The sequence below is a fragment of the Epinephelus lanceolatus genome, chromosome 19 (assembly GCF_041903045.1).
Source record: "Epinephelus lanceolatus isolate andai-2023 chromosome 19, ASM4190304v1, whole genome shotgun sequence".
Taxonomy (NCBI): Eukaryota; Metazoa; Chordata; class Actinopteri; order Perciformes; family Serranidae; genus Epinephelus; species Epinephelus lanceolatus.
Window position 1 is genome coordinate 2359277 of NC_135752.1, and position 22801 is coordinate 2382077.

The window sequence follows — 22801 nt, forward strand, 5'->3', positions numbered from 1 at the left end:
CTAGGCACAGTACCCCAACTTTAGCCCACTGGTACCAGCAGAATGGCTCTTTGACTATCCTAACCTTGGAGTTAAACCATATTGACGCATCATAAGTAAGTGAAGGGTTGCTTTTAATATAACTATGTGACATTTTCCAACTTTCTCTTAAGAATTCTAATATTGGGTTGCATGAGTAACTTGCCTGTGTCACAAAGGTTTCAATTTGGAATGGGTTGATTAACTCTTTTTCAATTTCTACCCAGGCCGGGACTCTATGAGAGAGTAAGTTATATTTGGGCAGTTGCGCTAGTGAGAATGAGTAATGGTACCAATCCAGCCTGGGAAGGGACAGTCCCCCACCATCTTTGGCAGCATATAGTTTAACGCGATTACAAATGGGTTTTTTTTCTTTTGCTATATGAATGATTCAGCATATTTATTGTAGTCTTTTAAGAGTTTTGCTGGAAGGGAAAGTGGTAACATATAACATATAATTTACTTTTGGTAAAATGATCATTTTGATTAAATTAACCCTGCCCAATATTGATATATTTAGTTTACTCCAGTTGCATAAAAGACATTTAATGTTTTGTAAGATAGGTTGTAGGTTAGCCTGCATCATTTCCCTAATATCAGCTAGTAGTTTGATACCCAGGTATATCATGCCAGAGGAGACCCACTTAAAGGGATAGTGCATCCAAAATTGAAAATTCAGACTCTCACCCATATGCCGATGGAGGCCCTGGTGAAGTTTCAGAGTCCTCACATCCCTTGCAGAGATCGGCGGGGGCTAGCACACCTAATGGCTGACGGCGCCCCAGACTAACGTCCAAGAACACAAAATTGAATCCACAAAATATCTCTAACATGCTCATCCGTAGTGATCCAAGTGTCCTGAAGCCCCAACATAAAAGTTGTTTCGAAAAACATCATTTGAACTCTGTTTATAGCCTCACTGTAGCCTGTAGCTCTGACTGCCTCTCTGTGTTCCACGCTCACGTGTGCGCGCTCAGGGTGATCGGTGATGCACGGTCTCTGAAGAGCAGCAGTCTCGTCAGTACTGATGTCCAAATTCTCAAGTGCAGGCATCGCCAATTCCCAGTCTGAGCAGCAAAGACTTTCCTCATCTGTTGGCATTGCTTTGCATTTGAAACAACTACACCCCCAGGTTTCCAGTGCTCGACTCCAGTATTCTGCGGCTGGCTGAGGGTTAGGCTCATGAGCTGCGGCGGCTGCTTCGTCCAGTAGCCTGAGTTCCGCGTCCGTATACTCGGGCTCAAACAAATATGGCTCAACAAAGAAATGCTGTTCCTCCTCAGTTTCAAAGTCTTAAGACATGTTGGGCTGTCCTTTGCTAAAAGACCGTAGTGCAAATTATCTTTTAGTTACTGTGGTTACTGTTGTCTCTCCCTGCGGTGCACGTGTCACGTGATGTAAACATGGGTGAGCAAAGCTCATGCTTTCGCTGGTCTCGTGCAAGCGCGCACACGTGAACGCGGTGCCCAGAGAAGTAGTCAGAGCTACAGGCTACAGTGAGGCTAAAAACAGAGTTCAAATGACGTTTTTCTAAACAACTTTTTATGTCGGGGCTTCAGCACACTTGGATCACTACGGATGAGCATGTTGGAGATATTTTGTGGTTTCAATTTTGTGTTCTTGGACGTTATAGTCTGGGGCGCCGTCAGCCATTAGGTGTGCTAGCCGCTCCCCCGCAAGGGATGTGAGGACTCTAAAACTTCACCTGAGCCTCCGTCGGCATATGGGTGAGTAGATAATGGCTGAATTTTCATTTTTGGGTGCACTATCCCTTTAAGGGGCCAGTCGCTATTAGATACGTGAGTAGAAACTGTGGAGACGGGCATTACCTCAGATTTGGTCCAATTAATCCTATAACAAGATATATGTGAAAAAGTGTCAATCAGGATATCGGGATAGTAATATTTGGGTTGCTAGAAATCAACAATATATCGTCCGCGTATAAAAATAATTTATGTCCTCAACGCTATGACCCCTTTAATGTCAGTGTTATTTCGTATCGCAATAGCTAGGGGTTCCAACGCGATTGCAAATATGACATAAACATAGCACTACTTCCTGTCCTAGATATGAGTGCCCTTCAAAGTAAGATTATACCACAGTATTAACTCAGGTTCCACCACATCTCCCTTTCTTTGAAAAACCTGCAGACTGAAACATAAAGTTAAATCAGAATCAAACCTTGCTGAACTCAGTATCAAGCGTTGCTGCTTATTTCACTGAAGATATTCACACTTAACATTTCTTGATTACAAGGACAGAACTTTCTCACTTGTACTTTTACATAACTTATAAATTCAGTCTATGAGGTTTTACCACCACTCTGCCAAACCTAGTCCTGATAGGGGCAGGTGTAACTGTCTCCGGAGTCTGTACTGGAGACTCTGGATGGTCTGGGGTAGCCTGTGCGGACTCAACAGGCTGAGCTGGTGTGCTGGGTGTCTGAGCCTGAGGTGCAGTCTCTGGCAGTGGAACAAGATGGTGTCTGTTCCGCCTGATGGTGCCTGTGGGGCTGTCCACTAGATATGAGCGTGGCGTGGAGTGAGATGCAACCACTGTGCCAGAAGACTTGGTATCTGTAATCCACACTGGCTGTCCTGGTGTGAGCTGGGTTAAATCCCTCACACGGTGTCTCTTGTTGAACACTGAAGTATCCTTTAACTTCCTTTCCCTTTCTTTAACTGCAACCAAAGCTCCATTAGGAAGATCTGGAGTGAGCAGAGAGGGATGTTGGGGCATGGGAGTGCGAAGTCTACGTCCCATAAGAAGTTGGGCAGGACTGTAGCCATTAGACAACGGAGTAGCTCTATAGGCTAACAAAGCCAGGTATGGATCTTGGGCTTTCTTTAGCAGCCGTTTCACTGTTTGGACATGGTGTTCAGCCTCACCATTGCTTTGAGCGAACTTAGGGCTGCTTGTAACATGCCTAAACCCATAAGCTGCTGCAAAGTCCACAAACTGTTGGCTTGAGAACTGCGGTCCATTGTCACTGTAAAACAGTTCTGGGATGCCGTGTCTCGAGAAGATGGACTTGAGGTGTATGATCACATCCTCTGAATGTGTGGGAGTTAGCTTTGCAATTTCAACAAACCTTGAGTAGTAGTCCAATACTAACTTAACTTAACAAAAAAAGGTGAAATAACTGAAAACATGTTTTATATTCTAGTTTCTTCAAAATAGCCACCCTTTGCTCTGATTACTGCTTTGCACACTCTTGGCATTCTCTCCATGAGCTTCAAGAGGTAGTCACCTGAAATGGTTTCCACTTCACAGGTGTGCCTTATCAGGGTTAATTAGTGGAATTTCTTGCTTTATCAATGGGGTTGGGACCATCAGTTGTGTTGTGCAGAAGTCAGGTTAATACACAGCCGACAGCCCTATTGGACAACTGTTAAAATTCATATTATGGCAAGAACCAATCAGCTAACTAAGGAAAAACCAGTGGCCATCATTACTTTAAGAAATGAAGGTCAGTCAGTCCGGAAAATTGCAAAAACTTTAAATGTGTCCCCAAGTGGAGTCGCAAAAACCATCAAGCGCTACAACGAAACTGGCACACATGAGGACCGACCCAGGAAAGGAAGACCAAGAGTCACCTCTGCTTCTGAGGATAAGTTCATCCGAGTCACCAGCCTCAGAAATGGCAAGTTAACAGCAGCTCAGATCAGAGACCAGATGAATGCCACACAGAGTTCTAGCAGCAGACCCATCTCTAGAACAACTGTTAAGAGGAGACTGCGCCAATCAGGCCTTCATGGTCAAATAGCTGCTAGGAAACCACTGCTAAGGAGAGGCAACAAGCAGAAGAGATTTGTTTGGGCCAAGAAACACAAGGAATGGACATTAGACCAGTGGAAATCTGTGCTTTGGTCTGATGAGTCCAAATTTGAGATCTTTGGTTCCAACCGCCGTGTCTTTGTGAGACGCAGAAAAGGTGAACGGATGGATTCCACATGCCTGGTTCCCACTGTGAAGCATGGAGGAGGAGGTGTGATGGTGTGGGGGTGTTTTGCTGGTGACACTGTTGGGGATTTATTCAAAATTGAAGGCACACTGAACCAGCATGGCTACCACAGCATCCTGCAGCGACATGCCATCCCATCCGGTTTGCGTTTAGTTGGACGATCATTTATTTTTCAACAGGACAATGACCCCAAACACACCTCCAGGCTGTGTAAGGGCTATTTGACCAAGAAGGAGAGTGATGGAGTGCTGCGGCAGATGACCTGGCCTCCACAGTCACCGGACCTGAACCCAATCCAGATGGTTTGGGGTGAGCTGGACCGCAGAGTGAAGGCAAAGGGGCCAACAAGTGCTAAACACCTCTGGGAACTCCTTCAAGACTGTTGGAAAACCATTTCAGGTGACTACCTCTTGAAGCTCATGGAGAGAATGCCAAGAGTGTGCAAAGCAGTAATCAGAGCAAAGGGTGGCTATTTTGAAGAAACTAGAATATAAAACATGTTTTCAGTTATTTCACCTTTTTTTGTTAAGTACATAACTCCACATGTGTTCATTCATAGTTTTGATGCCTTCAGTGAGAATCTACAATGTAAATAGTCATGAAAATAAAGAAAACGCATTGAATGAGAAGGTGTGTCCAAACTTTTGGCCTGTACTGTATATAGTTTTTGATAAAAGTCACAAAACACTTTGTTGATTTCCTTTCTCTCAGTAATTAGTTCATTTTGTGTATTAAGTATTGATGGAATGATGTTTTGGGGTCATTAGCTGTCTTATTCTATGTGCAAGCAATTTTCCCGCTCTCTCACCCTGTTCATAGTAGCGTTGTTTGGTGCAAAATAGGGCAAATTCTGCTTTCTTTTGAAAATGCTATTAATTTCGAATCTCGGTGAGTTCATATTGTTCCAGGTTGTTTTATCCAGTTTTACTTATTTGACATATTGCTGTTTTAAATATTTCAGTTGTTGCTCTGAGTTAGATAATTTTTCACGCTCCTTTCTCTTTTAATAAGAGCAATATTGAATTAATCGGCCCCTTATTACTGCCTTAAACACGTCCCAAGTAGTGCCAGGGTCAGAGATAGAACCCCCATTAAATGTCCAGTACTCTTGTATAACAGACTTTATAAAGGTATTCAATGTATCATTTTGCAATAGTGAATTGTTAAATTGCCACCACAGTGTTTTCACCTCTTTATCTAAGCTATTTATAATTATGTCAACTGGTGCGTGATCGGAGATAACAATATTCCCAACTGAAGCATTCTGAATCTGATTAAAAAGATTCTTAGAAATAAGTATATAATCAGCTCTAGAGTGAGATTGGTGAGGGTGTGAAAAAAAAGTGAAATCTTTATCTAAGGGGTGAAGTAGCTGCTAAATGTCAGCAAGACTCAGTTCATCCATAATTATATCTATAGCTGTGTGAGTCAAAAATGTACCCTGTCTATCCCCAGATTTGTCCAATTGAGGGTTTCTAACCTGGTTGAAGTCTCCTCCTAATATAATATTGTTGTTCCCTATAGTTCTTATGACATTGGTGACATTCTGATTATTCATTTGTGCATTAAGAGCCACCCATCTACCCTCTTTACCGGTATGGCTACTCACAACTACTAAATTTAAATTTTTTCTTATCAAAATGCTAACACCTCTACTTCTGCTATTATATACACTTGAATATACCTGTCCAGTCCATCCTCTCTTAAGCTTTTCAGACTCTTCCTTATTCAAGTTGGTCTCCTGCAGCATAGCAATATCTGATCTATTTTGTTTAAGGTAGGTTAGGATTTTTTTTCATTTGATGGGATGATTACAACCAGAAATGTTCCATGAGATCACTTTTATGAGCTCCATATTCTTTGTTTGTAGGCATTGTTTAAAGCAGCCCATACAGTATTGTCACATAGTTGTAAGAAATACTTAAATTGATCATCACATATGGTTATGTTGTTCAGCTTACTATCAGAGTATATAATAACCCTAAATAAAATAGGAAGGTGAGATATATTAACTAAACTAAAATGATAAACATCGTACAAACCAAAACATAAAAACAAAAAATCAAAATTATCCTAGAGTTAGCCCTCAAAACTGAGGCCAGCCAACAACCCCCACTATTTATAACCTTGGCCCATCCCCTCACTATCAAAGAGGACACTATATTTTACATTATCATAAACATCGAATTCTTTCAGAAGCAAGTCGGAGAAAAAAATATAATAAAAAAAAATAAGTTAGAAATAAATAAATAAATTCTGGATATATAAAACCTGGATCCAACAAGGTCATGAGCATTATTCTGAATTCCCGAGTAATAGAGTAAAGAAAAGAAAAATGAAGTTACCAGATCCTTCTTATAATATATAAATGTAGTAAGAACAGTGTTCATTTACTTTTTAAAAGGAAAGTCCATCGTTAGTCCATACCTTAAAATTTAGTGTTTTAAGTACACTAATTCGTCCCTTTGAACATAAAGTAGGCTTCTCACAGGTTTCTCTCCTCTAGTAGATGGCCAGTCACCTGATGCTGCTACATCTGGACTGAATGCAGCTGATGCTTAGTCGGGCTGTGTAAATAAACAATCTTCAGAAAGTAGTCGGTGCGGCATGTGCATCAAACCACAGTTTCGCCTCTTCAGGTGTCTCAAAGACGCATGTTTCTTCATCCAGTGTAACCTGAAGTCGGGCAGGGTAGAGCAGGCGAAAGGGTATCTTTCTCTGGTACAAGGCTTGTTTAAAACTGTTGAACGACGTCCTTTTCTTGGCCAGCGCAGTGCTCAGGTCCGGGTAGACTCTCAGGACGGTCCTCTTGTATTTTAGTTTGTTTATCCTTGCCTAGTGTAGGGCTCGTTCCTTCTCCTGAAAGTAATGAAAACACACCACAAAAGCCCGAGGTCTCGCCAATCCACCATGTCTGTATCCAGGTGTGCGGTGTGCCCTCTCCAGCCTCGGGGGCTTCTGGAAAATCTCAGCACCCATGCTCTCCTTCAGCAGCTCGGGTCCCGGCCACTCTTGTTGCCTTCTGGAATGTTAACTATCCGCAGGTTGGCCTTGCGGGATCTGTTCACCAGGTCATCCAAACTGTCCAGAAGAGAGCTGTTCTGCGCCTGCAGCGATTTTATGGTGGCCTCCGCCGCGGTGAGTTTTTCAAAGTTTCCACCAACCACTGTTTTGGTATGATCTAGACAGCTCTGGAAGTCATGTTTTTGCTCACGAAGCGAGTCCACGGAGGACTGGATCGGCTGGATTGATGATTTGATCAAAGTGGACATGTCTTCTCTGAGACTTACACATTGTTTGGCGAGTTCCGCCATCAGTTGCTCCATTGTGATTGTGCTAGCTCCACTCCAGGTTCACCGCTGGTGCTAGTGAAAGCAGCTAAGTTAGCTATCTTGCTAGCAATGTTCGCAGCAGTTCGTGTTGTCGGAGCTTGAGAAGTCGGTGGTTTTGGTTTCGAGTTACTCATCCTATGGTCGGGTAACTTCTCACAACTTTGTCAACCAGATAAAACGTGATTTGAATTTTAAGTACGATGTTCAACAGGTAAGCAGTAAGACGGGAGCTCCTCTAACACGCATCCTACCCATTCATCGCCAAACCGGAAGCTGAAAGGGTGATTTTCAAGTTAACAAGAGTCATTTTTCATGGGTGTAACTGAACTTTTACTTGAGTACAGATTTTGGATACTCTATCCACCACTGCACTTCATTAGTTATCAGCAGGTCATGTGTTGTGTTGTGTTGTGTTGTGTTGTGTTGTGTTGTGTCATGTTCCTTTGCTGGCTTCTATAAAGGCCAATTACATTACCAGATACATAAAGCTGCAAGTCAGGCTACATGATCTTAGAGCCCAGAGATCTCTTTTTACAGTTCTGACAAGTGGAATGTAGGCTCTAACTCACAGATCAACTCTCATAATCTCATTCCCCTCATTGGGACATTTATGAATCAGAGTGCTCTTGGAAAGTCAATCACCTTGTATTCTGGGCATATGTTCTTGATAATAACCTTTGTTCCTGATGATGTGTCTCAGTACAGATGTTCTTGTATATTTTAACATCTCAGTCATCTTTCCATCAATCAATCAACCAACTAAATCATTAAAAATACAATTTTCAGTGAAATGACATCCTTTCTTTCAATTTGTGCTTTTAAAAAAAAGACTGTAATTATGAATATTGCCCCACAGTTTTATGCCTCTGCCCACCATTCAAGTTTCTCTCTCTGTGAAAACATGGATTCTTCATACACATCTTCCCTTCAACAGCACAGAAGATCTATACAATCAGCACAGTTTCAAGGTGGACACCCAAGATTAGAGTCACTAGTTCAGTATCTTAACCAATTATATCCCCTTCTGTTCCTGAGTTATGACATTGAATAATGGCCAGAAAAATTGTTTTATGCAAAACATTATGATGTTACAGTGAAGCTGACCATTGACCTTTGGAAATAAAATATCATCACTTCATTATTTTATGCTATGAGACATTTGTGTGAAGTTTTGTCATAATTAGCATATGAATTCTTGAGTTGTGGCCAAAGAGGTCACACTGACCCTGATCTTTGACCTTTAACCACAAAATTCTAATCTGTTTATTCTTCAGTCCAAGTGGAAGTTTGTGTCAAATTTAAAGAAATTCCCTCAAGGTGTTCTTGAGATATCGTTTTAGAATGAGACAGACAAGGTCACAGTGACCTTGACCTTTTACCACCAAAATCAAATCAGTTCATTGTTGTGTTCAAGTGAACATTTGTGCCAAATGTGAGGAAATTCCCTTGTGGTGTTCTTGAGATATAGCATTCACAAACATGAGACAGACAAGGTCACAGTGACCTTGACCTTTTACCACCAAAATCAAATCAGTTCATTGTTGTGTTCAAGTGAACATTTGTGCCAAATGTGAGGAAATTCCCTTGTGGTGTTCTTGAGATATAGCATTCACAAACATGAGACAGACAAGGTCACATTGACCTTGACCTTTGACCATCAAAATGGAATCAGTTCAGGGGGGCTCATTTCCACACTGGTGCCAGCTGCTTGACTGTGTGACAGGTGGGACTGACTGTGGAAATTCTGGCTCTGAGGCTGAAGAGAGAAGTAACAGTCCAGTGTTGGTGCACTGATATTGACATGAATTAAAACTCATCTCAGAACGGGTTCATCAACACGGAAGTTCAGAAGAACTCCAATAATCGGACTCCCTGTTCTATTCAAGAGGATTATACTTGCTGCGCCTGAACACACGGAGCCTCCTGCAAGAGTAACATGCAACACAAACCAACGCCAATGGCGCGCAGCGGCACCATCAACGTGTATTTCCCACCCCAGCCCGCTAGGTGGCTGTACCTACACTAGTTGCCAACAGTTGCCAACTGCTAGTAACGGAAGAAGAAGGAAAAACTTTGAGGCAACAACAACTTGGATTTCACGTGTGAGTTTCTTATCAAAGCCGTCTTATTAAAAATTTGAAACAACCGGAGTTGATACTATGGCGGCCGAGACGTACATAAAAGGCTTTTCTCGCAGCACCGGCCGCGCTGGAAATAGAGCAGTGGGCTGAAGCAGAGCGGCACGGCGTGTCGGCCAGCGCCAGTGTGGGTTGGTTCATAGAATATAATGAAGGCGGGCGTTTTGACGCGCGTCGTATGGCGCCGGTGTGTGTTGCACTTTAGGTGGCAATCAAATGCAATACTGTAGTTTGGTTTGATGATTCCATGACTGACTCTGAAATAGAAATTGAGCATTTATAAGGAAAGATAGAAACCACAAAGGTGGAGGTGTCTGTGTTTATATCAGGTCAGATGTTAAATGTAAAATTCGAACAGACCTAAACAATGAGCTCATTGAGGCTGTGTGGCTGGATATTACTTTTCCAATAAGCAAGCCCCCTTTAGGCTTTAATCCCAGTATACACTATGCAATTTTGGGCTGCCCCAGATGAAAGATGACCAACGTGAAAGAAACGTGGCAACATCTTTGGTCTTGGCTCTAAAATGGTGGTTCTAGGGTTGCACAGCGAGAGAGGTTCAAGGATGGCCATTGTCACGGTTTTGCGGTCAAAGGCAGCCTGGTATAAAATTCTGAAGGAGTCAGAAATTTATGAAGACCATCTCACTGTGTGACTGCTGTGCTGTGTGACCTACATTTACTACAGCCCCCCTGCTCCAACTTGTCCTTCACTACCTGTCAGGCGAGAGATCAGCTGAGGGGAATAAAGACGAGGAAGGCTGCGGGTCCAGACGGCATCAGCTCCAGGCTCCTGAAGTCCTGCGCAGACCTACTGTGCAGGATAGTTGAAACCATCTTCAACCTGAGCGTGAGGCTGGGGAGAGTACCACAGCTGTGGAAGACATCCTGCGTGGTACCAGTGCCCAAGACTCCGCACCCCAAGGACTTCAGCAGCTTCAGACCGGTGGCATTAACATCGCACCTCATGAAGACTCTGGAGTGCCTGGTCCTGTCTCGTCTCCGCCCAGCAGTAGGCCCTTCAATGGACCCGCTGCAGTTTGCCTACCAGCCTGGCATTTGGGTGGACGACGCCGTCATCTTCCTCCTGCACAGAGCTCTTTCCCACCTGGAGAAGCCTGGAAGCTCTGTGAGAATAATGTTATTTGATTTCTCCAGCACTTTCAACACCATACAGCCTGCACTTCTGAGTGACAAACACCGGTGAACATCCAGGGAAAGGACATTGAGATGGTGACATCTTATAAGTACCTGGGTGTTCAGCTTAACAATAAACTGGACTGGACTGATCACATAACAGCACTATACAGGAAAGGCCAAAGCAGACTTAACTCCTGAGGCGGCTCTTTTGGTCTTTTGGAGTGCAGGGGGCGCTCCTGAAGACCTTCTTTGACACTGTGGTGGCATCAGCCATCTTTTACGGAGTGGTCTGCTGGGGGAGCAGCGTCTCGGCTGCAGATAGGAAGAGACTGGACAAGCTGATCAAGAAGGCCAGCTCTGTCCTGGGATGCTCTCTGGACTCTGTGCAGGTGGTGGGAGAAAGGAGGATGACAGCCAAGTTGTCATCTCTGAGGACTAATGACTCCCATCCCCTGCAGGAGATAAAAGCTCTGGAGAGCTCCTTCAGCAATAGACTGATTCACCCAAAGTGTGTGAAGGAACGCTATCGCAGGTCCTTCCTGCCTGCTGCTGTCAGGCTTCATAACCAGCACTGCTCACAGTAAACTGCACCATGGACACTCTATGGACACCATAATAAGCAGAACTGTCCCCCTTGTTGTTGTTTATTTGCACATACAATATTCACTTTGCACTAAATAAGCTCACTTTAATCCATTGCTCACTTTTTATCCACTGCTCATTATTATCATTATCATTATTAGTTATTGCTGTTTCTTGTATTTTTTTGTACTTTTTGTGCATGCCTAGTCTTTTAAGTCTTTGAATTTTGAAATCTTTAATCTGACTCTTTACCCTTGACTGCTGTAACACTGGAATTTCTCAATTGTGGGATCAATAAAGGTGTATCTTATCTTGTCTTATCTAATCACCCAAAAGTTTTCTGGTTGTCTTGTTTTTGTTTAGTTTTGATTCACCAGAGAGTTGCCAGACTAATTTTATTGGAGCTGTGCATACTGTGACAGCAAAGATCATTCATTACAAAACCCCATTCCACTGAAACCTGCCTGTTAAACCACATCAAGAGGGAGGCTGACAGGTAAATTTTGTGGAATGGTAATGTTAGACTTTCAATAGGCCATTGATACTGTAGATGATACTATCCTGCTGTTTGAGCTAAAGGCCATGAGGTTTAGGAATATGGCCATTCAATGGGTCAATTCTTACCTCTCAGGAAGGACACAGTTAGTGGATGGGACATTTTCCAAAGCTAAAACTGTAAGTTCCCTCAGCAGAGTGTAACAGGGCCACTTTTTTCTTATAATACGTGAATGATATGATGACAGTCATCTGTCTTGTTTTCTGTATGTGGACTATTCAGCTATTGCGGTGTCTCATAAACATTCAGCAGTTGTGGAAGTATTTGAGTGAAGAGCTTCAAACTATTGGGACTTGGATGTCTGTTTATTCCAGGATCCATACACCAGACCATCTTTTTTGGATCCAGAATAAAATTAGGAAAGACCCCAGAGATGACAGTAAAGGTAGGAGAGACCCACCTCTATCTGATAGCCCAGAGGGGCCGTGGCAATGAAAGGCCTCACTAAAATCTGCCAAAAGACCAAAGTCTTGGCAAGAAAGTTGTTGGATAGATCAGCTTTAATGATGTTAGCTGAGGATTAGTTCAATGTCATTTTGACTATAAACTCCAGACTGCCCAAAACAAGTTCATCAGGGCTGTGTTTAAGTTACCCCATCATATCCATCTAAATTCAGCTCATTTTCTACAAATTAATTGTCTTGTTAATTAAAGACTCACAGCGGGTTCACACTGCAGAAGCATCCGGATTTGTTAACTGTCGCGCAGCAGTCCAGCTGTTGCCTGGCTGTTCACTCCAGAAGTACATTTCTCTGCGGCAGTCAGCTTCTGCACTCTGCTCTGTTTAAATCACATGTAGAGCTCCTTCTGCCTGTGTGTGTTTGTGTGTGTGTGTGTGTGTGTGTGTGTGTGTGGCTCTGCTCATCTCTCTCGCACTCTGTTTCGACACAACTGACAAATATGTGGAAGCATGGGGTGCATACTCTATCACTTGTCACAGACAGGTCATTTATATCATATCTAATATACATTTTATATTGTTCACAATACATTTCAGTGTGTTATCTTGCCAGATTCGCTCAGAAAAATAGACCAGACGCCGAATCTATCGCTGTAGATCGTGAGCCGGCCACATCCAGTGTGAACAGCCCAATCGGTTAACATGTTTAATTCCTCCACGCTTGCCATGGCGCCTCTTCCAATGCAGACATGTGGATACAGATGCAAGGACAGATAACATAACAGAGATCCTAGCTGATGCTTATCTTTTCCACCTTTTTCCTTGATGTTTACTTTATTGTTTACATTTGAAAACTTTGACTGGCCAGGTTTGCAAAACCAGCAGAGTGGTGAATTGATTTCTCAATCCTGATGAGCATCTCAAAGTAATGTGTTCTCATTGTTAATATAGAGCATAAATTAGCACAAATTTATCATAAATATTCGCAGGCCTGATGGAAAGATAACTGGACTGGTTTGCACCTTCTAGAACATTTACTGGATTGACTGTTGTGACAACCAACACATCATGTACTCTGCTATTGACTGAAAAGTTACATAAAAATTGAGAATGTAAATTCTCAAAATGAAGGTGGCATACATTGTGATGATGCATTGCAAGGTTTTCAAATTGTGAGGTGTTCCTCCCTTGGGGGCACGTAGGAGAGTTAAAGAGGAGGTGCAAAAGGAAACACTTGAAGCAAAGACTGCATGAGTAGAATTTGAATCAAAAGTCTTACTCAGAATCTCAGTCAAATCTGAACACACAGACATGAAACACTTTTTTTCAATCAATGCAACTTATACTCCAAATAAATCAATAAATCAATTTAGGATCATAGAGAAACTGCTCCCTAAACTCCAGAGCTTAGAATCATCAGGTTTTTTTCAGTATCAAAGTTGCCTGTACATCATGACTACACTGCAAACAGGAACTGCTGATAGGTAAGTCTGCAGACTTTTAATGGCGACAATTTGCCCATATATAAATACAACAAATATAAGTGAAAAAAGACAGGGCTCAAGTTGTCTGGATTTTGTCTGAGAAAGGGCCCACAGTGTCTAACTATGAAAAAAAACACCTGATCTACATAGTTGTTTGCCAGATGTTTAGATTTAATCTGACAAGATAAAAGAAATGCGACATATTAGGGCTGTACCCAACTCAGAATTATGTCAGTCGAATCAGACTTTTTTGTTTCATATAAAGTTTTAAAGTTTGAACGGGCTCAGCAAAACGTCTAGTATAACATTCACCTAATACAGTCAACAAACTAACAGCGCTAACAACGGATCGGCAATGTGCAACATTTATTGCTTACTCTACATATCAAACTAAAGTCAGAGACTGTGTCGTATTGAGTTGCTGTGAACTGTGAATTCACCATCTCTAAGCAGAAGGGAGAAGATAACTATTAGCTCAGAGCCTTACGGTGCAGAGTCTCTCCTCCTCTAGGCAGCTCTATAATGTCCACAGCTGTCTGTTCCAAAGAGTATTTTAAATGTCAAGAGTTCACTCTGCAGTGAAATCTGGGGACCAAAACATCCCCAGAAGTACAGTGCAGAGCACAAAAAAAAACTGATGTCGACAGCTCGCTTTGAAGCAATCTCAGTCAACTGAGGGGCCTCTGACTGACAATTTGATTCTCCAACTTTTAAGGGGCAGCCCAACAACATACAGATACAAAATACAAAATAATCACTCATGCAGACACATTCTGAGGCCTACCCAGCTCTATGGTTCCTCCTATACCGATCAATGAAGCTGCGCTGTGGTAAAGTGGCAGAGGGATGTACATTACATCATCTTCAGTTGCTCCAAACGCCCAAAACCCTGCTGCTGCCTTCAAGCTCTGGAGGTGGGTGATCACTGCAGCCTTAGGGAGCCCTGTGAAAATAAATACATGATATTGCACAATAAACATTAATACTTACTGTTCATTTCAACTGTTACATACAATGTCAGCATGGGGAAGGGGTACATAGTCATGTGCTACCTCTATGACAATGCAACAAAATGTCATGCAATGCTGCATTCAGTTTTAATTCTGCTAATTTTTGTGGCTGCTCCTATGAAGGAGTCCTGAAAGGTTTTTGACTTTAACAATGTTAAGGAGAGAAAAGTAGAGTGAAATGTGATCAGGTAAACTGTTGACATTTCTTTCAGTCGTCATCTTTTCAACTTGATCAAGAGGCCAATGATCCAATGACGCTGAACCACCACATGCTTTCTGACTTTGTCTCTATGTTGCCTCCCTCACTCTATTTAAAAGCCACTCTTCATGTCACAGTAATGTGCAGGTGATGGAGATGGTGAAGAAAGCATGAAGAGAAAAAAAAAGGCTTTTGGTATCTTTCTGCAAAACCTGATGCCTTATAAAAATATATATTCCATCCATTTCCGAAGATATGGATGAAACCTTAAGACAGTGTGACACACACTGGATAGAACCAGTTTCCAAATTAAAGTTAGACATTGACCAAAACCATGATGCAAATGTTCAACCCAAAATTTAACCCCTAAAAACTGACCCATAATGTAACTAATGCGCTTCGTTTGCTAAGGGCTGGGATACTCACACCCAGTTTAACTGTGAGCAACAAAGACCATTTAAGTTGTGCACAGCACAAAAAATGTTTTTCTCCAATAATAGAGAAAGGAATGGCAACATGTATTTATCTCAATGAATGAACTTAATACTATACCATATTTCAACTTAATTCTTAAAATCTCACAGAAATGTCCCTAATACTCTGTCAAAACAGCAAATGGCAAAATGTTTCCATCTAGGTGAATCACTGATGTACTTTTAAAGTTAATTATAAGCCAGCCTCACAAATATGGTAGACCTAGGGTCAAACAAATTTACTCAATGTGCTTGTCTGTTCAGTCTATCCCAGCATGCATTAGGCAAAACACAAAAAAATCCTGGACAGTTCACCAGACCTACTCTTAGCCTGCATGCCTTTGTGCAGCGCAGCTCTTGTTGTTATTTTTTCATATTTTATACACTAAACCATTCATCAGAAATGACTAATAAATACTAAATCCTAATTTAATCATCATGATTTCAATGTTTAAGCATGGTGACAGCTGTTCTTGGCATTAAGTTGAACACAATGAGGAAGCAAAGAGGCCCAAACAGTGGAAGGATTAACCTGGGGAAACACTGGAGAAGTCCTCTGGTAACATGGGAACTACTCTGGTTACCTGGTTACCAAAACTGCCATGACACACCATGGTGGTGGACAGATGATTTTTTTTGTTTGCGTCTGTGGCTCAGAGGCAGAGCGGGTCGTCCACCAATCAAAAGATCGGCGGCTCGATCCCCAGCCCCTCCAGTCCACATGTAGAAGTATCCTTGGGCAAGATACTGAACCCCAAATTGTTCCCGATGGCTGTTCCATCGGTGTGTGAGAGCGTGTGAATGGTTACTGAGTAGCAGGTGGCACCTTGTATGGTAGCCTTGGCCACTAGTGTGTGAATGGGTGAATGTGACTCGTAGTGTAAAAAGCGCTTTGAGTGGTCAGAAGACTAGAAAGGCGCTATACAAGTGCAGGTCTATTTACCATTGCCATTTGTTTTGGTTTGTTTTGGGGTTTTTTTGCTCGAAAAACAATCTTGTTTTTCTGATTTTAAAACCAGAACAGAAAAACAGGAAAACAGAACAACAGAAATAACATGTTTTGTAGTTGTTTTTTGTTTTAAAATTAAAACAGAACAACGTGAAAATGAAGTTTTTCATTTCATTGTTTTGTTATTGTGATATTTGGATAAATTCGGGGAATGCTGGGAGATCTGCGGAGGAACTTTTGAACTTTGCAGAGGAGCGCTCTATTCTCAACTGCTTGTAGCCTAGTTATGGCTGCACTCCAGCCTTATGCAGACCTGATCTGTGAACTTTTTGGGAGTGGCAAGACACACACAAAAATCAGTGACATTTTGCAGCATGAAGGGGCCACGCAGTGTTCCATAATGAGCGTCAGGAGATTCTGCATGGAGCACAGCCTTCGTCAGAGAAGTGATGTTTCAGACCCCGAATTGGAAACGGCTGTGGTTTCTGCAATAAACAGGGTATGTATGAATGTATTTCGTATTACGGGCAGACTTTTTAATTACTGCCCCGAGTCTCCGTAACCATGGCAACAATGACTAAGAGGGACTGAAAACTTGCCTTCCTCTATGTCTCATGAAACTCTTTGATTTTATTATTTGTCATTTCAAGCATGTGATAAAGTAGTGTAGCCTATGCATTAGAGAATGTACAAAAATACTACGGGATTAATCGCCTCCAGTATTGATTTAGTAGCTAAGGGATGAACCCGTATTACAAGGGTGGATGCCCTATATATACATACATACATACATACATACATACCCATGCTATAAATGGCTGTCAATTTCCCCCATCTAAGAAACGTGAGTGCCACTGGAACTGATGCTGACATGAATCGGTACAAGACAAGATTGCAGGACTGTTACAGGAGTTTCAGCGGCAGTTTCAGGTCTTTGGTAACCTGGAAATCCAGATGCCCCACCCATAGCAAATTCTAAGTTGCACTGTACAGGGATCTGGCCCCGACGAGCAAAGCCTGGTGAATTGCAATCGGACCAATCAGATCAGTCTATCTGTCCGAGGTGGGCTCTGGGCGGGCGTAACGTGATGATGAAAGCACTGTGGCGTAGGAGTCGAAAAGTAAACAGCCAAGATGGCAGCTGCTGAAGGACCGCGTCCATTCAATTTAGCTTTGGAAGAAATGCTAAGCCAACTACACTTATTTTTTTCCTTGTGAGAGGAACAGAAGACTGCCCTAGAAGCCTTCGTTTCCAGGAAAGACGTTTTTGCCAGTTTGGCGATGGGATATGGCAGAAGCATAATATATCAGTTAGCCCCACTGGTTGGCAAACAAATGGGACTTAGTGCAATAAATACGTCACCTTGTTTTTTGCTTTGATTGGCCATCGTGCTATCCAATTGCGTGCTGCGGCATATTAAATGCCTCACTTAGTGCCGCTCCTTGGGTAGGATGGGTGTATCGGTGAGGGCCAGACTCAAAATCTTTCTAGATTCGAGTCTGGATTTCCAGGCTAGGTCTTTGGTGAAATGCAGACAGAATTCTCTATTTTTCTTTCGCCATTCACAGTCAAGGCTTCTGATCGGCCCGAGGACATCCAATTTGAGGTAACTGACTTGCAGTGTGATTTAGCTTTGAAGAACAGATTTGCCTCATGGGCTTGGACACTTTTTATCAGTACCTTTTACCAGGGTACCCAAAATTGACAGCCCTGGCTACAAAGGTTTTGTGCATGTTTGGGGCAACTTACCTTTTGTAAACAACTTTTTTCTGTTTTGAGCATCAATAAAACAAAACTGCGTTCCGGGCTCACACACAAGCACTTACATCACATTCTTTAAGTGGTAACAGCTCAGGATTTGACACCTTAACATTGATGCACCTGTGAAGGCTAAGAGATGCCAGATCTCTGGTGCAAGTTAAACAGTGAGTAGCCTACTTCATGTAAAATGCTGCTTCAGAGGCTTTTCCAGCCTGACCAAAATACGCTTTATTGTTGTCATATTTAAAGATATTGAACACTGTCAATGTTGTTAATTTGCAGCTTTAGTTCAAAGAATCTGTTGCTAAGATACTGCCAAAGCGTTTGATGTGTGAGGCAGGAGATAACTCAATCTGCTTCTTCAACAGCTTCAAGTTTAGTTTGGTGTGGTGAAACCAGCATAACTACACAAATGTATGTAAAAATGCACAAGTAAAGACTGTGAGTAGTAGACTGACTGGATGTAGAAAAACTGAGACACATTGTTAAAATTGCACTTTTTTTCTTAAGTAATCTCAGGCTGTTCATCATCTGTTTTGTAAATGCCATGTTCATTAATTGCGAATGCTTTCAGATATGTTTTTGCACTGTTTTGTGCCTTTTTAGATCCACTGTGATCTAAAAATTGTAATGCACATGTAGACTAATAGTGAACAATAGACTGATGGAATGTGGAAAAACTGAGACATATTGTGGAATTGCAGTTATATTTCTGAAGACATTTCATGCTGCTTATCATCTGTTTTGTAAATGGATTGATCATTAATTGTGTTTATAATTCTTTACACTAAAAGAAAGTAAACAATGTGGAGGTGTTGTTATTTATATGGTTATTATGCAGTGGTTTTACTGGTCCAGCCCTCTTGACATCAAATTGGGCTGTATGCAGCCCCTCAACTGAAATGAGTTTGACACCCCCTGTCAAACTTTTGCTTCTTCTCTTGGTTTCCCTCGATTTTATGTGTCACAACAGGGCAACAGTAAGGGCAAACACTATCTATGACTAAGCCACCATGCTGCAGCTGAGAGAGTGCAGTTATAGTCTACTGTTTGACTCGAGTGTGTTGCAGGAGGCTTTCCTGGTTACAACAGGGCCAAGCAGAAGTGCAGAAAGTGGGGAGAAGCAGAGTGAAGGCTCCGGTGCTCGGTTAGCAAAGGAAGGATAGCCCTCCCAGTCATACTGCTTGCTAACGTCTAGTCTCTGGATAATAAAATGGACAAACTTCATGCACGGATATCTACACTCGGGTATGTTCAGGACTGCTCCATGCTGTGTTTTTATGAAACATAGCTGTGAGAGGAAACACCGAACAAGCCATAACACTGGGAGGCTATGCGATTTTCAGGTCAGACCGCAACACAGAGAGGAACGGCAAGACCTGCAAGGGAGGAACGGCCATCCTTGTCAAGCAGTCCTGGTGCACTGACTGTAAGGTTATTTACTTAGAACCTAGATCGTAGATGGTTTTACCTACCAAGAGAACTGCAATGCATTATCGTGAGTGCTGTGTACCCCCCCCCCCCACCCCCCCAGCATCTGAAGCCTAACCCTGTTATAGTCAGAACTATACACACCAGGACTGACAGTGCACTAGAAAAACTAGTAGGCAGTACTGCCTAGAGCTCACAGATATGAACATCTTTAAAGAGGCTACAAATAATAAACATGATCACACAGAGACTGTCAGTGACTATATAAGCTAGTGTACTTCCATTTGTGTCCCTTCCAGAACTGTTCGTGTCTTTCCAAACCAGAAGCCCTGGTTTTAATGCAGATATACACATGAAAATCAGGGAAAGGAGTGAGGCTTTCAGGTCAGATGATAGAGAGAAATACAAGCGAGCCCAATATGAGCTACAAAAATCGTCCAGAGCTGAGAAACAGGCACACTCTCAAAAACTTGAAAGCTACTACCTGGAAAACAACACGTGTAGTATGTGGCAGGTAATCAATTTAGTCATTAAAGGTTTTACACCAGATTTGACAGACTCAACACAGACACCCCCTTTAAATCCCCATGTGATCCTGAGGATTCTGCTTTCCAGGTGACACACACACAGGTCCTGAAGGCCCTCAAGCAGGTGAATCCCCACAAGGCAGCAGGATCTAAATTTGTGTCAACACGAGTAATGTACAGAACAACTAGCAGGTGTGTACTTAGACATTTTCAATCTGTCCTTAAAGCTATAGTGCGTAACTTCTGTCGCCTCCCAGCAGATAATGCGTTATTACAACTAATAAGCCGGCGGCACTTCCATGTACACAGAGTAACACTCGCCACACACTGTGTACACAGAGTAACACTCGCCACACACTGTGTACACAGAGTAACACTCTCCAGTCGCCACACACCATGTACACAGAGTAACACTCGCTTCACACCGTGTACACAATGCTACACAACATGGCAAACACCAGGCTGCTAACATTACATTACGTTCATAGCACCATTTCCAAGAAAATAATAAAGTACTAGGTCCAGTACATGTAACAGCAACACATACTACTCATAATATAATTATAAACCAAGTCACTTACTTATCCTACAGCAGCAAGGCAACATCTGTGTCTGCCCTCTGCCCAATTTCTTCCTTCAGGGCTCTCCAGCGAGGAAAAGTGACGCCAATACAAATCCTTGTTTGCCTTCTCTGTCGGTCACTTTCCTTCTTTGCTAATAGACCTTCAGCCGAACGTCCAGGCTTTTTCTTTGTGGTAGGATCCACTTCTGAACCGTGTCTCGGCCGCTTCTCCGGCATGTTTTTCTCTTTCTACCTGCGCTCTACCTCTTGCTATGACACTCTCCGCTCTTCCTCCCCCTCCCTTGTTGTGAGGAAGCATTTCCTGTGCGCCAGCGCAGGAATGTCGCCGGTCGACACGCAAACTAAAAATGATATATATTGAAAAATACCACAAGATGTTAGAGGAGCCGATCGGCTTAATCAGCATTGTGTCATCTCCTCTAGTAGTGGCTTGGGTGAAACGGACATTTACGGACCTGTAGAAGTTACGCACTATAGCTTTAAGACAAGCAGTAGTCCCATGCATATTCAACTCCTCAATTATCATACCAGTTCCAAAGGCACCCGACATATCTGACCTGAATGATTATAGGCCAGTGGGGCTCACACCAGTAGCCATGAAGTTCCTAGAAAAGTTAGTATGCACGCACATCAGCTCTGTGGTCCCTGACCCCCTGCAGTTTGCCTATAGACGAATTCGGCGAGCGATTTGTGTATGCCGCCATCTTGCGGCTGCGCCATTGCTGCGGCATAGCTGTCAAGTCTCCCGTTTTGGCCGGGAAACTACCGTATTTTACCCCTCTTTCCCGCCGTCCTCCTGTATTAGTATTTTCCCGTAAATCTCCCGTATTATAATATAATAATAATTAAAAAAAAAATTCCTCTGCCTCTCCAAACTGAACTCTGTCACTAGCCTCACGACAACTGCCACCTGCAGTAGCCTGGGTGGCAGTTGTCGTGAGCGGGTCTGGTTGACAAGTGGTTATTTTAGATTTCCTGTCGCCAGTTTTCTAGACTACCGCTCATTTCCACGTCAAGTTAGTGGAGTGGGTGCTGGGGCGCCCCTATTATCAAGTTTCAACCAGCAGCAGAAAGGAACGGCGAATCCTGGCGGTTGTGGGTTGAACGGGGATCACAGTCAGGAATACGGCGGAGGCTCATAGTGCGGTGCGGCGCAAGATAACGGCTTACCGGCGCTGCACCGCACTTCAGGGACTGTTCTTTACTTATGGAGGGACTGTCAGGGGAGGAGGGTGGCTGGTTGATTTTTATTTTATTTTTGTATTTTATTTTGATCCCCCCCTATGTTAATCACTTATTGATGCTGTTTTTGAAGTATGAATAAGTCAGTAAGCGGGGGGGGGGGGATGCCGAAAAATTTCCCTTATTTTCAAATCCAAAAACTTGACAGGTATGTGCTGCGGTGACATGTGTCAGTCATCAATTCATTATGCTGTCAGTGTGAACCATATGACAGCATCATGAATAGCTGGATTGATGATGTTAGACAGTGGCCTCCGGTAACTGATGAAGGTATCTTAAATGAGTACCGATATTAATATAGAAATTAATCATTTGTTTGAGCGATAAGCAGGAAAGATTAGAGTAATAGGGAGATAATAGACTGTATCATTAAACACTGTGTAATATAATGTTAACGTTAGCATACGTTACCCATGCTTTACCTGGCATTGTCAAATTAGTGTCTACGAGTGATGCGCGGATGGGCTCTGACGGCACCCGAATCCGCATCTATCCATCAATCATCCATCCACCACCCATCCGAGCAAATTAATTTTCTGTAATTACAGACCCGCATCCAACCACACCCGCATGTTTATATTATCAGGAAAGATTAGATCCTGACCGATCCCGTCAGCTGACTGACATTAAAATAATCAATAAAATGGCGCCGTTACTCCGTGCGTAAAGGCGCACATTGGCACTCTTAATGAGGAGACGCTCATTTCTGCTGCTGCGGGGATCACTGTGTTAAATAAACCCTTCCACATGACACATTTAAAGAGTATGCTTGCCCAGCCAATCATACATTATTTATCAGCGGGATATAAGCATGATGATATAGAGGGCCTATTGTATTGCACACGACACAAGTAGGCTCATTTCACATTTTAGAGCATGCAATACATTTTCCCCTCATTAATGTTTGTCAAAGCAATTTGTAAACTTTGTTTTTAAAGGGTGCGATTTAAATAAAAGTTATTATTAGGCTATTATTTTCACCCGCCCATAACCCATCCGCCATTAATCAGAT

General features: G+C 42.6%; 1 protein-coding gene across 5 annotated transcripts in view; it reads right to left on the minus strand.

Moving 5' to 3' along the window:
* The window catches only part of slc27a6 (solute carrier family 27 member 6), a 140212-nt gene that overhangs the window by 97693 nt on the left and 19718 nt on the right, over positions 1-22801 (minus strand). For all 5 annotated transcript variants that reach the window (XM_033646769.2, XM_078162172.1, XM_033646768.2 and 2 more), the window contains one exon: positions 14398-14556. In XM_033646769.2, the coding sequence (XP_033502660.2) occupies positions 14398-14556 (159 nt within the window). The remainder of the gene's footprint in view (positions 1-14397; positions 14557-22801) is intronic.